Source organism: Salmo salar, chromosome 02 (assembly GCF_965601325.2).
Source record: "Salmo salar chromosome 02, fSalSal1, whole genome shotgun sequence".
In the NCBI taxonomy this organism is placed as follows: domain Eukaryota; kingdom Metazoa; phylum Chordata; class Actinopteri; order Salmoniformes; family Salmonidae; genus Salmo; species Salmo salar.
Window position 1 is genome coordinate 58,045,963 of NC_138292.1, and position 14,506 is coordinate 58,060,468.

Here is a 14,506-nt window from a genome sequence, read left to right on the forward strand (position 1 = left end):
CCCCCCCCCCCACCACCCACCCATTCTAGTAACCCACCCTACCCCACCCCACCCTACCCGACCGACCCTGGGAACATCAGCTGCTAAGGTGGAAATCCATCATTGTGTGTAAGAAGTTTCCCCCTCTGCACATTGCACAGTCATTACTATTCACCATACAGGGGAGGAGGAGGGGTGGGGCTCTAATTCACTGATTCACATGCAGACAGTATTTCTTGGGAGGGTGGGGTCGGGGCCGGGATAGCTGGCTGAGGATGGAGATGGGGCAGGTTGGGTGATGGGGATGGAGATGGTGCTGGTAGGGGGGTACAGAGGGGTTTACGGCTGCCGGGGTCAGGCCTGTCCTGGGAAAGTTGTATTTTTCATTTGAGTCACACATGTTGTGGCCTTCTGGTGGCTGCGTGAATGCCTCATGCTGACAGATGGCCGCGGCCCATAACTATAGAGTCCGAGCGTCCGGTCCCCGAGGGATACAGAGAGAGGTGGAGAGAGGGAGCGAAAAGGAGAGGGAGAGAATGCGTCGCTCAACTGATCCCATCAAAAAGAGAGAGAGAGGGTAGAGCACGAGGGAGGGATAAAGATAGGAAAGGACGGCAGGAAGGAGGGAGGGGGCTGGGGGGAGAAGAGCCCCAGAGCCCCTTAATCCCAATCCCTAAAATTGAGTAAATATATTTGCCAGCTCTGCAAACCTTAAAAGGACGCCTGGCGCTCCCTAAAGGTTCTGATTAGGTTTCTAGTCTATCAGCTTGTGGGTCTTTGGGAAGATTGTTTGTCCACGGGTAGAATAGTGGCTTTGATGATGGTGTTCACAGAGGATAGGTTTATTGTACCATCTAGTAGAACTGGGGTGCTGGCTGGTCATCAATCCTCATTGTGTTACGCTACCTTTTGTCTTTTCACCATGACTCTTCGTAAATCCTATTAATGAAACAAAGTCATCGGCTGGTTAAAGATCCCACGACTCTGATTTGCGTATTTTAGGAATCTTCTTTGAATAAAGAGTTAAAATATCACGGGTAGACAATGAAGCCCTGAGATGCCCGTCACCATATATACGTATATTGTGGAAATGACAAAACAAGGGCTTCCTCTACAACTATAATATAATAGTATGAGAATGGATTTTCTATCTACTATAGTTCTTACTTTATAGGATTTTGTAAAGCAGGATATCATTCCCTGTACTCCCACTTGGTCTCACTCCTCACTGCTGCTCTGTGCATACTCTCACTCCCAATCACTTCTGCTGTGGCTCTACATGCAGGGTTCTGTTAATTAAGAAATATGTTCAACTTTGAATAGCATATAAATAGTCTAGTGATAGAAATCAACATTTTCTACCAATTCTACAGCTAATACTCCAGCAAATACATTCCACAACCCTGCCATTCTGCTAGGCCTAAGGTCTACCAAGAGGGCACTATGTTGTGGTATGCCTGTGTTATGGTTAAACCTGATGTGGAAGTCCTCATTTACTTCATGTAAGGGTAATGCAACTTTGTTAGAGATAAAAAAAAAAAAAACTTGTTTGGTTTGACGGGCTACATATTCTTATGTTGTTGCTAAAATTGAACGAAAAAATAAAACGAATTCATATTCAGTGGACCATATCCTTAAAAAATAGATAAACAAAAAATGTGTAGACCTACATTGGTCTAGATATTCACCATATTTACTTGTGTAAATGACAAAGTGGATCACATTATTTACTACAGGGGATCAGAGTTTCAAATAATTCTAGTTTGTTTCACTTTGAAAGCCCTGGGACACGCACCGCACCTCGTGTGGCGCGCAGTAAGCCTCTTACATCTATCAACACACCAAATGCATAGGATGCCAATCAAGAGACCGTGGGGCGTGGAGAAATGTAAAGGCAGTCTTGCGTTTACAGTATGCTGCACGAGTTCAGCTGTAGTTTACCTGAATTATTATTTCTCTACATTTCTAGGACTTACTGACAGAAACGGACAGTCAGGTGCGTGCTGGTTCGATTCACTTTGGGAAGTGAACCAACATATGGGATTTCAAGGTGCAGAGATCCAGACGGCTCTGGCTTTATTGAAGCGTTATTCCTCGTGAATTAGGCCAGTTATTCAACGGCACAATGCTTCCACAAGATATAGGAGTGCAGAAACCCCGTCGGATCTCGGATCCGGCTCCACCCGTACCACCACCGCGGGGCAAGAGCAGAGACTTTAATCTTTCAAAGCGCCGGCGGTCGGGCTCCGTACCTGAGCGCAAGGTGAACTGCGTCCTCGTCGGAGATGGAGCAGTGGGGAAGACAAGTCTTATCGTCAGCTACACCACAAATGGTCATCCGACAGAATACATTCCAACAGCTTTCGATAACTTTGCAGGTAATTTGTGAGAGAAATCAGAAAACCCGAAAAAGTGATTTATTGTTAATTTGGCCGCTTTTGTCACAGGTTTTACTCATGAATTGATTTGTCCAAATGTTGCATTTTATAAATGTTTTCTTGTTTTTGTTTGTGGCTTTTGTGTGTGTGTGTATTATTTTAGATCTCTCTGAATCAATAATAGGTTACTATTTGATATCGTTTGATGGTGCAAAGTAAACGTCACTGATGCTGAGTGCTATGACGGGTAGGCATTGAACAGGTGTCTTAATGCTGTCACCATCAATAACAAATCTGTGTACACTCTTCTTCTTCGCAGCTATGGTTGTGGTGGACGGAAAACCTGTGAGACTGCAACTCTGTGATATGGCTGGCCAGGTGAGTCAAAGTTTTGTTTTGGAATCCAAAACGAAATGAGTGTTAGTAACCTATAGACACGTTAACAAGGATATCCTATTGTAGTGGTAGAGCTAACACATTATTCTTTCTTCTCATGCTCTGCTCAAAATGATAGAAATGGGGGATGGAGGATGACACTATTAATGTAAGCCATTCTCTATCAGTGGTCAGTAGTTTGTTTAGCTTCCACAGCTTCACTTATCCCAACATAGGTTGCCTCCACATTCTACCCCGTGTCTTGGTTGCCCCCTGTAGGGATTCCCCTGCACTCCCTCCCCTCTCTGATCCTGTGTTCGCCCCCTGGCAGAATATCTCTCATAGTCGTTGCCTCCCCCTTGATCGTCAGACTTATATCGCCCCCTGTAGGAGATTCCTGTCCGTGCCCCCAGAATCTATACCTTCTCTGGCTCTCTGTGCTTTATCGCCCCCTTTTGGACGACTCTCATAGACCTTTCTCTTCCTGACTCATGCCCAATTCCAAATCAACGCTTCCCCTACTCCTTAATAGGCACTTTTGTAGATCTGAAAGGATTAGATAGGTGTAATAATCAATATGCCCTGAACTCAGTGAGAGAAATGGACGTATTAGTGGACCATATTACAAACCATCCAGTAGTCTTTTCAGAATCAGATCTACATGGTATGCCATAAGGGCAGGGCTAAGAATCAATTTGGGATTGGGTATCTCTGACCCTTCCACTTCCTCAACTTGAAACTTTTCTCTTCCTGTCTCCTATAGGACGAGCTGGACCGGATCCGCCCTCTATGCTACCACAATGCCGACGTCTTCCTGCTCTGCTACAGCGTGGTGCGCCCCTCCTCCTTCCGCAACGCCACCGACCGCTGGGCGCCCGAGATCCGCCGTCACTGCCCCGGGGCACCCATGGTCCTGGTGGGGACCCAGCTGGACCTGAGGGAAGACGTCCAGGTGCTGGTCCAGCTGGCCAGGAATGAGGAGCGGCCCGTGGGCACCGAGGAGGCCCAGCAGCTGGCGCAGGATATCGGGGCCGTGTCCTTCGTAGAGTGCTCGGGTCTGACCCAGAAGAACCTGAAGGAGGTGTTTGACCAGGCCATCTTGGCCAGCATCCAGCCGGTGGAGAACGTTCAGCAGCTCCAGCACAGGCAGAGCCTGAGGAAGAAGACTCCGGATAAGATTAAGAGTCTCTCTGAGACTTGCTGGAAGAAGCTGAGCTGTGTTGTTGTGGCAGGAGAGTGTGTGGGAGGAGAGTTTGACTGAACGCCCAAGCAGCTGTTTAGGATTTGACATTTTTCTAAGCTTGTGTTTAGTCTTTAGTTTTTTTCACTCCATATATAATATCACTCAGGAAAACAGACCGGGATCAATAATATGTGGGAAAAAATGTAAATGTATTATCCAAAGATTTATGGAATTATTTAATATCTAAAAAGGAGAAGCACTAGAAATAATTATCATTGCTGGCAAGATAATGAATGAGTTTCAGCGTCAGTGATACCTTATGTTAACTACAGGTAGGACAAGGTTTTGTGTTCCAAGGCCTTGACGAGGGCACAACAAGTCTGAATTAAGTGATTGGATAGCTGGGGAGACTACTAATGAAATGACTGACTTCACAATGATCTCTGTGTTTTTTCTGTGTAACCCCCATCAAGGGTCAAAGGTCACCATTGGAGAATGTTGTGGAGGATTACGAGAAGCCAGCCAGTAGAAACTCTAACGCCAAACCATAAACTTACTTTGTGTCTGCCATTTTGACAAAGTCTCTCAATGTTATTTACTAACCTATATCAGCTCATGTACAATGACTGCTCTTTCAAGTTCAAGTAGTCTTAAACACTGTTCTTGTATCAGTTGTTGACATTGCTGGACATCCCAACCAAACACAGCTAAAGGATACTGTAGTTTCCCAGTCAGATTGACTTTAATCTGACTCTAATCTGAAGATCAGTTGGTATGGCTTTCTCCCCTAATCCCTGGTCAGGTCTGTCGTGGTGATGAATCGTAGTGGTTCTCCGGTGGAGGCCGTACACAGCTTTCTAATAGGACGAGACAGGACCACCTGGGTTGGATTAGCTGGGCATATGGTGGCTGACCCAGTCGCCTGAATCCATCTCACCTTAGCCCTGCTCTGATGTCAACCAAGACTGTCTGCCTAGGAAGACGAAGCAAGACTCAGACCCTGTCACCCTGCTGCTGGAGCTTTACCATAAAGAGAACAGAGATCACTGGGGGATGGGGTTCATATCACTAGAGATGCATTTCAAAGAAGCGAGAGAAGTTATTTATTATTGTTAATTGGCAAATACTATCTGCAAGTAGAGATATTTCTGAAGCACATAAAGAATTTTAAGGATTTAAAATAAAGTCTGATATTGATAGAAAACATGAACGCTTTTACTGATTATTGATATAAAGTTAATGATAAGAACACTGATTTTGTCTGACCCTAGTGATTGCTATCTTCTTTTTGGTTATAAATGAAATGTTTATTTGCAATATATTTCATAATTAATGCCTCCCATATTCTGTGGTGCTCTTGACGTTTTATTGTTGTGCTGTCCCTATTGACTTACTGGGAGAGGAGAGGACAGGTGCGTGAACTCACTTAATCCTGTCACCAAGAATTGAACAGCTTGAGAAAGTTGACATGCTGCTGTGGTTAACTTGTGAGGCATTTGGCAGGGACAGATGGCAGCTTCAAATTCATATTCACTCGTCCATTAGTTGTCTGTTCCAATGTGTACTCTGTTCCAAATATATCAAATATTCTTTGATTTCTAATTGATAAGAAAATCGTATATGTCCATAATATAAACACTATTCAATTTTGAGGGAGTTTGTGGAGAGAAAACCCTGCCATCTTCTATTGTCGTGACCGTCATTCGCTGCCACTAGAGGTCCCTAAAGCATTACAAATGCTGAGCTGCAATTCATGCTCCACAATGCCTCAAGTTGCCTAAGGCCAAGTGCATCTCTATCACCTCACATATCTTATTAGTGGCAGAGATCGCTTTACTCTGTTTACAGGTCTGAGTTTAGAGAAGACATTACACAGTGTCTCAGATCTTCATACTATCTGAATTTCAAGACATCAATGCATCATTCAATTGCCTAATCCGTATAATATATATATTTATTGTACTGTACTGTAGGTCGACAAACCTATTCCACAAATATGTAGCACAAATACATTGTGGCTCCAAACAGCAGACTTTATAGTATTCTAGATGTACTATTGAGTGCCTCTGCCTAGAAGCAACAGGCTGTTTTTAGAGGACCTGGCTGCTCTTGCGAAGGGGGCTATTTCCGTCCCCCCTCTTAGCTGTGCTCTTCAACTGGGCATATTAGCTCTGACTAGCATTAAAGACCTAAGTCAAAGACCATATCTCTGGCTCTGTTCTGCCATCCTGTGGCTCAGCAGCTCCTCTCAGAGCAACCACTGCATTTATGGACAGACACAACTCACTGTTGTCGACACAGCAATTCTCCCTCTATTTTACCCAGCTTCGACCATTCAAGCTATTTCATACTGCTGCACCACTCCCACTCCCCCACACCTTATCCCAGAGCCCACCACATTTTCCAAAACACGTTTTTCAGACACTGTCAATTAGGGAGGGGTCCTTCTCTGCTGGCAAAGGAACATGTGGGCGGCTATATTTAACGCCCAAAGCCCCCCCCCCTTCGGTCCCAGGCAGCTCTTGGTGTTCCTGAAGGCACCTATTTTGGCCCTATTGCGTTTTGAAATGCCAGGTGGCTTTAAATAGAGTGGGAAGATGTCTGGAGGGTGGAATTCTCAAGTAGAATGTGCTTGAATAGACTTTGGTTCTGATTGAAGGACTCACTGTTGTATGCAGTTGCTTGTCACTGTCAGTTTTACTTTGTAATTCATGTATTACTGTGTTAACAGGGATTCGATTTTATTGACTTCAGACACTCACACGCCGAAAAAGATAGCCACACTCATAAAGATTTAAGGAAGTGTTTCTGTCTATTTTAAATAATCAAAAGAGAACCATCGCGCTCTCCCCAAACCCACAAATTCAATTTGTTCGTCTCTTTTAAACACCCATATGCAAGCAAGCACACACACACACACACACACACACTGTGTCTCTCCATCAGCTGCCGGAGGTGGGTATGTGACAGGTGGGTATTTATAGCCAGTGCTAAACCTTTTGTCAGGAGATCTGCATTCTAAGAGGCCCTTTGTCTGAACCTAATGATGTATTATGTACCAGAATTCACTCATCATACATAACATCTGAAATGTCCTGTCTAGTCTGTCATTGTGTCAGGCTGACGACTTAATACAAAAGCCTTGTAAGCGCTGTGGTGGTCACCTTACTGGGATCATACAGTACTCCGTATCCTACACTGGGACACATGGGTCATAGAGGACGATAACGTCAGAAGTATTCTAGAGGGAGAATATGATCTGGTATGTGATTCTAACGTTTCACTGAACCTTTCCGTTACCATAGAGCGCAGATGACCTTCCCGAACAAGAAGTCATTTAACTAAAAGAGAAAAGTGACATAATGGAGTGTCTCAGAGTATCACAATACCTCACTAACGAATCAATATGGTAGTAAATTGGAGTACTTGTTTTGAATAAAACAAGTATTTCTCACATTGATGGAGGTTGGTGGGACTATCCATAGTAGCAGGATACTATCCATAGTAGCAGGATACTATCCATAGTAGCAGGATACTATCCATAGTAGCAGGATACTATCCATAGATTATCCATAGTAGCAGGATACTATCCATAGATTACTGTACTCTACTCTTAACCCTGGTGCCAATGCTGGACAGTGACATCAGATGGACCTCAGAGCAGCAGAGTAGAAAGGGCTATAGGTTGAAATACCCTAAATTAGGAGTGAAATCTAATTAAAACCAATCATGTTTAATATCACTGGTATTCATTGATCAAATGGAGTCCTTATGGGTCATAGGGGTCATGCAAAAATACATCACAGTGTTATTGTTTATTCAAATGCCCATATAAACATAAACAAAAACAAACAACTCAACTATGCAAATATGATTTTAATTCACAGCAATGTTGCAAAGTGGATGAAAATATTTTTCATTGTGTATGTTTTCAAATACAAATACAGTGATCAAAAATGTAAACATCTGTTGAAATAAAACACAAACATGGTTATATATACACTATTGTATGATACATATATCCCTTTTGGTCAAATAATATCTTATGCAAATCAAATCCACACAGAAAAATAACTCAAAGCTTTGTTCAGAGAGCTCAAACAATTAATATCCTATATAAAACAATCAATTTAGTTTTGAATCAGTGTGTTCCAAACCCCTGAAACAGTACATCACATTTCCTCACATTGTAGTTACAGTAAGCCTATAGACAAATCATTAGTGTCTCTTATTCCTTCCTGAGAGATGGTTCTTGGAATGAACATATTCATAAAGGAATGTTTTAGAGGACAATGAATACACAGACACTAGTCAAACCTGTCTGTGATATAAGCAGCCAGCTCTTCAGTTTTCATGACTAGGTCATAACCTGACATTAACTCCTATAACTTCTTATAAATAATGCAATGTTCAAGTAAAGAATGACTCGGATGTTTTGCCAATCCATGATGACATAGGAGGGAAGTGTCACATGACCACCAATGGAACGTTGAGTCTAATCTTCTTAACAGTGAGCTCTCTCTCTGCCCATACAACCAATCACACACACTAAAGACTCCCCTCTGGCAGACACAAGGGAAGTCTCATCAGATTGTACACGCATAAGTCAATTAAAGCCACACCCATTTCAACACTCCAAAAAACTGCTGGTGTCCTACAAGGTTCCCGGTGAGACGTTCTGGAAACGTCGTTCCAACGTTCTCTCAAGGAACCATTCCTAAACTAAAATTTGGTGAAAGTGAAATGTAAAAGTACACATTATGAGTAAAAACATTCTGAGTGAATAGCACTATGAATAAGCGTTGTAAAAAAAATAGGAAAAGTATGTAAACTGAGCATTATTCACAACCCACAAGAACCAAGACTTCAAATACAACACTTCATTTCTGTCAAAATAGCCCTCCATTTAAATTACAGATACAGAACTTGGTACTGACATCACAATTCAGTATGAATAACCACCAAATAAGTCAATCTACGAAAACCTGTCAAAGACAATGGTGATTGTGAGTGACATACTCTAAAAAGTGTATTTAGCACATAAGGGCATTTCTTTACCACGTTACATTGCAATTTCAGCCTGTCTACTACAACACGTGAGGCGGTGAGTGTTTGTGATTGTAAAATATAAGACAACCCTAAATTAGTGTGCGAAGCTGCCAAGATGTAGCCTCGTACGAACCATCCTGATCTCGCGAGCTCACATTCTGTGTCCTTGTAGCGAAACAGAATGTGAGCTCGCGAGATCAGGATGGTTCGTACGAGGCTAGCCAAGATGTAAACAAGAAACATACAGGTGTAAGCGCAATAACTATGTCATACAATGTCTAACAGTATCTTTCTCCAACTTTACAACAATTTCCATGGTACCGTTGATAAGAGCTTTAATGAAAATATTAATAATACAATCCTCTGGAATGCATTCTAGATTTAGATTGAAATTTGCAACCTAATACAATAAAGCTAATGCAGGATATTAGCCCGCTAACAGTTTCTTTCTCTGCAGCTCAATGCCACAACCCCTTGACTATGGCTTTTAGTCATTCGAAAATACTGTAATATCTAAAACAATAATTGTTTGGTCCTTTTATCTAGCTCAGGGGTCTTCAACCTTGCTCCCGAGTGGCGCAGCAGTCTAAGGCACTGCATCTCAGTGCAAGAGGCGTCACTAGTCCCTGGTTCGAATCCAGGCTGTATCACATCCGGCCGTGACTGCGAGTCCCATAGGGCGGCGCACAATTGGCCCAGCGTTGTCCGGGTTTGGCCAGGATAGGCCATCATTGTAAATAACAATTTGTTCTTAACTGACTTGCCTAGTTAAATAAAATAAAAAAATTCTTCCCCAGGGACCCCCGCCCAGGTAAACCAGGGACCCCCGCCCAGGTAAACCAGGGACCCACATCATGCGCTTGCTTTTTTCCCCTCGCATGCCTTGTCTTATCATCAGGCGAATGGCAAGGAGAATTAATCAACATTTTTAAATGAATAGATTTGGTAGATCGTTTTTCATTATTTTGACCTCCCCTATTATAATTGGAAGAGGAAGTGTAAACTCTAACATAGCCTATTAGCTAGAAAAGCAACTTCAAAAATCTTTTGGGGCCATGTGTTCACAAAAACGAGTGTCTAAGACAAGAAAGCTTACCAGAGGGTGCTTTGTCAAAGCCTACAGTATGTCAGATACTCTAGTGACTGTATTTAGCTCTAATGAGTGTAATTAGCTCTAGTGACTGTATTTAGCTCTAATGAGTGTATTTAGCTATAGTGACTGTAACTAGCTCTAATGAGTGTATTTAGCTCTAATGAGTGTATTTAGCTCTAATGAGTGTATTTAGCTCTAAGGAGTGTAACTAGCTCTAATGAGTGTAACTAGCTCTAATGAGTGTATTTAGCTCTAATGAGTGTAACTAGCTCTAATGAGTGTAACTAGCTCTAATGAGTGTAACTAGCTCTAATGAGTGTAACTAGCTCTAATGAGTGTAACTAGCTCTAGTGTAACTAGCTCTCTCAATATTAGGAATAGATCCTCTTTTCATCTGTAGCTTTTTGTATATATATTATTGCGGACCCCCTGCAGTACTCCCAGTTGAATACCCCTGATCTAACTTTTGGATTTTATGCAGCTGCCTTTGTGATATAGCCTGAAATGACATAAGCAACACAGAATGTCAAAAATTCCACCAAACTAAAGCGAAGTGTAAAGACCATCATCATGCTTGGAATGTATAATAATATAACAAATCATACTCTGTAGTCAGCAGCATGTACAAACCAGTCCAATTTCTAGAAGCATAACTACATATCTTGCAATATTCTACTATGATTGTGTCATCCCTTGTGGAAGAAAAGTGGCATATCGCCAACACAGCGATCAACTTAACAAATCAACCATACCTTATGATTAGGGCCCTGAGTTCTTTCTTGTCAGGTTATGTGGCCAGGAAAACCTCAGGGCCCTAATTGGTGTCTAAACCAATCCAATTATTTTGTTCTGTTAACCAATCCTCAATAAGAAACATGGTGTTAAAAATAGAATGGTCGGTGGTGGCAGAAGAATACCCATGATCCTTGTGCTCTACCTCAACCGGGCAGAGAAGCAGCGCATGTACTCGGTCATCCAACGGTCATCCACCACGGCCAACTCCGACCGCCGTATCTTCTCCAGGTCGGCGGACCGTGCCCTCCTGCGGTCCACGTTCCAACAGCGTTTATCCGACTCCCGTCTGGTCTGGACGCATGCGTCAGATGTGCGACTCTGTGGAGAGAGAGAGGTGCCCGGGAGGTTAGGGCAATGAGACAGGATAGGCGCTCGGCGCTCACTTCCGAAATACATACCACTCTTCTATTATTGATAGTTTCTGGGGGGAGTGTTGGATGATGAGCTACACTTCTCTGGTATCCTTTCCATGAACATGTGCCAAAAGACTAAAAATGCACCCCTATTTATTTTCCCTGAAATAACTAGATCTTATTTGCAGAATAGATGTTTGACGCACATTAAACCTGCATTACATAATCTACACAGCTTTCATCCAGTATTCCTATAATGTATAGCCTCTTTTGATCATTATACCCTGGCCTAAGAAACCAAATGCAAGCCTGCTACTGAAATAACATAAAATGGAATGAATATCAAAGCATTTTCCTAACCTCACATATGCCCAGCCTCTCACACACAGTCACACACACTCTTACCTGATTTGTAGACTTCCTAGCAGATGACGCGTGTCTCTCTGCCCCTTCGAGCCGGGACGAAGGTTGTCTGTTCTCCTTCTCTGTGGTGATGGCTGGTGGCTGGCTTTTTGCTCTGGAGGGCTTCCTGACGGGCGCAGGCTTGATGTCGTCACAGGAATAGTCCCTTTGACATGGTTCTGAGCGAGGGACACGATGGCGGTGGCGACGCTTAGGCTCAGTCTTCACCGGCTCCTCGTCTGATGACGCCTTGTCTGCTGGTCCCTCATCTATTGGCGTTTCAGCCACTGGACCATTTTGTACTACTGACCCGTTAACTGTCCCCTCATCTGGTTCGTTTAGGCCCCCGTTCTCTATTACAGACTCTTTGAATGAGCAGAAAGTGATGTAGTTTTATTATACACTATACTGAGAAAAAAGAAGAAACCCGCACACTGCTCTTGATAGTATCACTGCTCTTTTGTCAAAAGCTCTGACGAAGGCCGTGAGGCCGATACGTAAAGCTTATTAAAGAGCAGTGATACTATCAAGAGCAGTGTGAGGGTTTCTTATTTTTTCTCATTTTATTCAACTGTTACCATGCACCTGCAAAAAAGATAGCTCAGATGTGCGAGTGCCTTTTGAATTATACACTATACCAAACATTAGGAACACCTTCCTAATATTGAGTTGCACCCCTTTTGCCCTCAGAACAGCCTCAAATCATTGAGGCGTGGACTTTACAAGGTGTCGAAAGCGTTCACAGGGATGCTGGCCGTTCAAAGGCACTTAAATCTTTTGTCTTGCCCAGTCACTCTCTGAATGGCACACATACACAATCCACGTCTCAATTGTCTCAAGACTTAAAATCCTTCTTTAACATGTCTTCATCTACACTGGATTTAACAAGTGACATCAATAAGGGATCATAGTGTTCACCTGGATTCATCTGGTCAGTCTATGTGATGGAAAGAGCAGGTGTTCCTAATGTTCTGTACACTCAGTATATAGACCTAACAAGTTAAGACCTTTTTTCTTTATGTATGTTTGTAGCTCAAAAGCATAGTCTACTGCAGGCCTTATTACAATAGGATCAACATGCAGGTGTATAAATGTATTTGTAATAGTAGAAGATAGATACCTGTGGGTGGTAGTGCATCCAAAAGTGTAAACTCCTTGGCCTCCAATTCTGGTTCCCCATTCACAGAAGGAGGATTCGGTTCCAGGCTCTCCCTTGATTCTGACTTCACTGGTGGTGTCAGACGTTTGATGTCTAAAGGCGCAACTTTATTCCTTATCTTGGGGGTCGACCGCCCACTGGCGCTGGAGTCTGACCCGGTCGAGGTATCCCACCCCTCCCAGAACCACAGAGGTTTGTGAGCGTGCTCCATCACCCGCCTAGTCAACCTGTACTTCACTGAGTCCTCGTAGCACTTGGAAAACGTCTCCCATTTCGGCTCTTTGAATTTCTTCATGTACTCCGTACGGATTTTCTTAGTCACCATGATTCCTGTTATTGCTTAGGTCCAATTTTGATTAGCTCACAAACTATGGAGGAGAGGAGAAAAGAGAAGTGTTATTACATACATACCTCTACAATGCAACAGTAACTAGGCCTATGTTTCTATAAGAGGTGTGGAATGTGTGATTGTAGGCTGCTGGTGACAGTTCCACCACAGATCTAAAGCCTGTAGCGACCCAGAGCACCTGGGCCTTCTAGAATGACCTGTCAGCGTTTCCCTCCCTCGAATACAGTAACCCATGCCATCTGATGACTATCTTATAGGCTGTGCTCCATAATGCCCATCTGACGCTATAAATATACAGTCTATATGTAGCAATAGCATGGTTATTACAATATTATTTAGGTTTAGAATACTATAACATAATAGATGGGGATAGTGTAGACATTTCAATTCATAAACCAGCCACGGCCTAAATTGTTCATCTGCTGTTTCTGTTGCCCAAATATGGCGCAGCCGAGCCTGCTATTTGATTGAGGCAGACATTGCTGACGCCAATACCGTCGTCTTTATCAAAACACTGTGCACGGGTCTATCGCTAAAGAAATGTTATTGTTAGCCCACATACCAAAAGTAATTTATTACATGTAAATACTTAAAGGCAATAGTGTGACGAAAACATGCACAGCTGGTGGCGTCGACGTTTGCTTCTACCTGCGCACTATAGTGGTTGTAAACACGACCAGAACAGGTTATTATCGGTGCGTATTAACTTACCACTCACCCGGACTTCATTATGGAGAATTACAGAACATCATCATTTTCACTTCAAGTATTCCTCCATTATAATTGCCTGTTGTCGCGCATATTTCGGCATTGAATCGTCGTCAGAAGATAGCCCTCTCAACCCTGGCATTAACGATGTTTCTCCATTAAAAGCTATAGCAAGTGCAATGCGCATGCCCAGACAGCCTTGTACTGGCGCGCGTTATTCTAAGGCATGTAATTGCTTCAACAGGTGTGTCATCTTTTTTTTTTTAAACAAGTATAGATTGATAATGCAAATTCTGTGGGGGTTTCAGCCTCAAATGTATTTTTTCAGTTGTGAAATATCAAATGATTAGCCTGCTCATGTGATTTAAAATCAATATCAATATTGGTATTGCAGTCGAATGGCCAAATTTGGTGACAAAGAAGATCTGCTGTGAGCAAAGGTTTGCTGTGATAACCTCCTTGGTGAAAGAATGCTATGTCATTGTTTAGTATGAATCTAACACAGAAAAGAAAATCAATCCCTCTCAGTTCAATAAAATAAATGCAAATGTTTGTTAAATAGTTAGAGAGAACAATTCGTATTTTAGGCACATTGATAATATTATTGTAAAATATAGTTAATATTCCAAAGAAGGTCTGGCTCAATGATTTATAGCCTTATATCCATGGGCGGCAGGTAGGCT

At 42.7% G+C, this 14,506-nt stretch overlaps 2 protein-coding genes across 3 annotated transcripts; one reads left to right on the plus strand and one right to left on the minus strand.

Moving 5' to 3' along the window:
* Positions 1–1,255: 1,255 nt before the first annotated feature.
* Positions 1,256–5,168, plus strand: LOC106587502 (cell division control protein 42 homolog). 2 transcript variants are annotated; one of them, XM_014175945.3, is made up of 4 exons: positions 1,256–2,357; positions 2,677–2,735; positions 2,872–2,901; positions 3,496–5,168. In XM_014175945.3, exons 1-4 carry the CDS (start codon positions 2,105–2,107, stop codon positions 3,991–3,993), a joined length of 840 nt encoding a protein of 279 aa, XP_014031420.3. In that variant the 5' UTR covers positions 1,256–2,104; the 3' UTR covers positions 3,994–5,168. The 2 variants fall into 2 exon arrangements, with proteins under 2 accessions (XP_014031420.3, XP_014031431.3); XM_014175956.3 differs by lacking the exon at positions 2,872–2,901.
* A 2,605-nt stretch (positions 5,169–7,773) lies between these two features.
* Positions 7,774–14,009, minus strand: LOC106587491 (centriole, cilia and spindle-associated protein). The gene is made up of 4 exons (XM_014175930.3): positions 13,827–14,009; positions 12,728–13,134; positions 11,611–11,972; positions 7,774–11,170 (listed from the first exon to the last, which is right to left on the minus strand). Exons 2-4 carry the CDS (start codon positions 13,089–13,091, stop codon positions 10,991–10,993), a joined length of 906 nt encoding a protein of 301 aa, XP_014031405.2. The 5' UTR covers positions 13,092–13,134; positions 13,827–14,009; the 3' UTR covers positions 7,774–10,990.
* Positions 14,010–14,506: the final 497 nt, after the last annotated feature.

Excerpts from the sequence above, each read along its gene's own strand:
- LOC106587502 (XM_014175945.3), top strand. The coding sequence starts at position 2,105 with ATGCTTCCACAAGATATAGGAGTGCAGAAACCCCGTCGGATCTCGGAT. Across the intron at positions 2,736-2,871 it reads TCTGTGATATGGCTGGCCAG|AAATGGGGGATGGAGGATGA; the intron begins GTGAGTCAAAGT and ends TCAAAATGATAG. Across the intron at positions 2,902-3,495 it reads TGGAGGATGACACTATTAAT|GACGAGCTGGACCGGATCCG; the intron begins GTAAGCCATTCT and ends TGTCTCCTATAG.
- LOC106587491 (XM_014175930.3), bottom strand. The coding sequence starts at position 13,091 with ATGGTGACTAAGAAAATCCGTACGGAGTACATGAAGAAATTCAAAGAG. Across the intron at positions 11,973-12,727 it reads GGATGCACTACCACCCACAG|AGTCTGTAATAGAGAACGGG; the intron begins GTATCTATCTTC and ends GCTCATTCAAAG. Across the intron at positions 11,171-11,610 it reads CTAGGAAGTCTACAAATCAG|AGTCGCACATCTGACGCATG; the intron begins GTAAGAGTGTGT and ends CTCTCTCCACAG.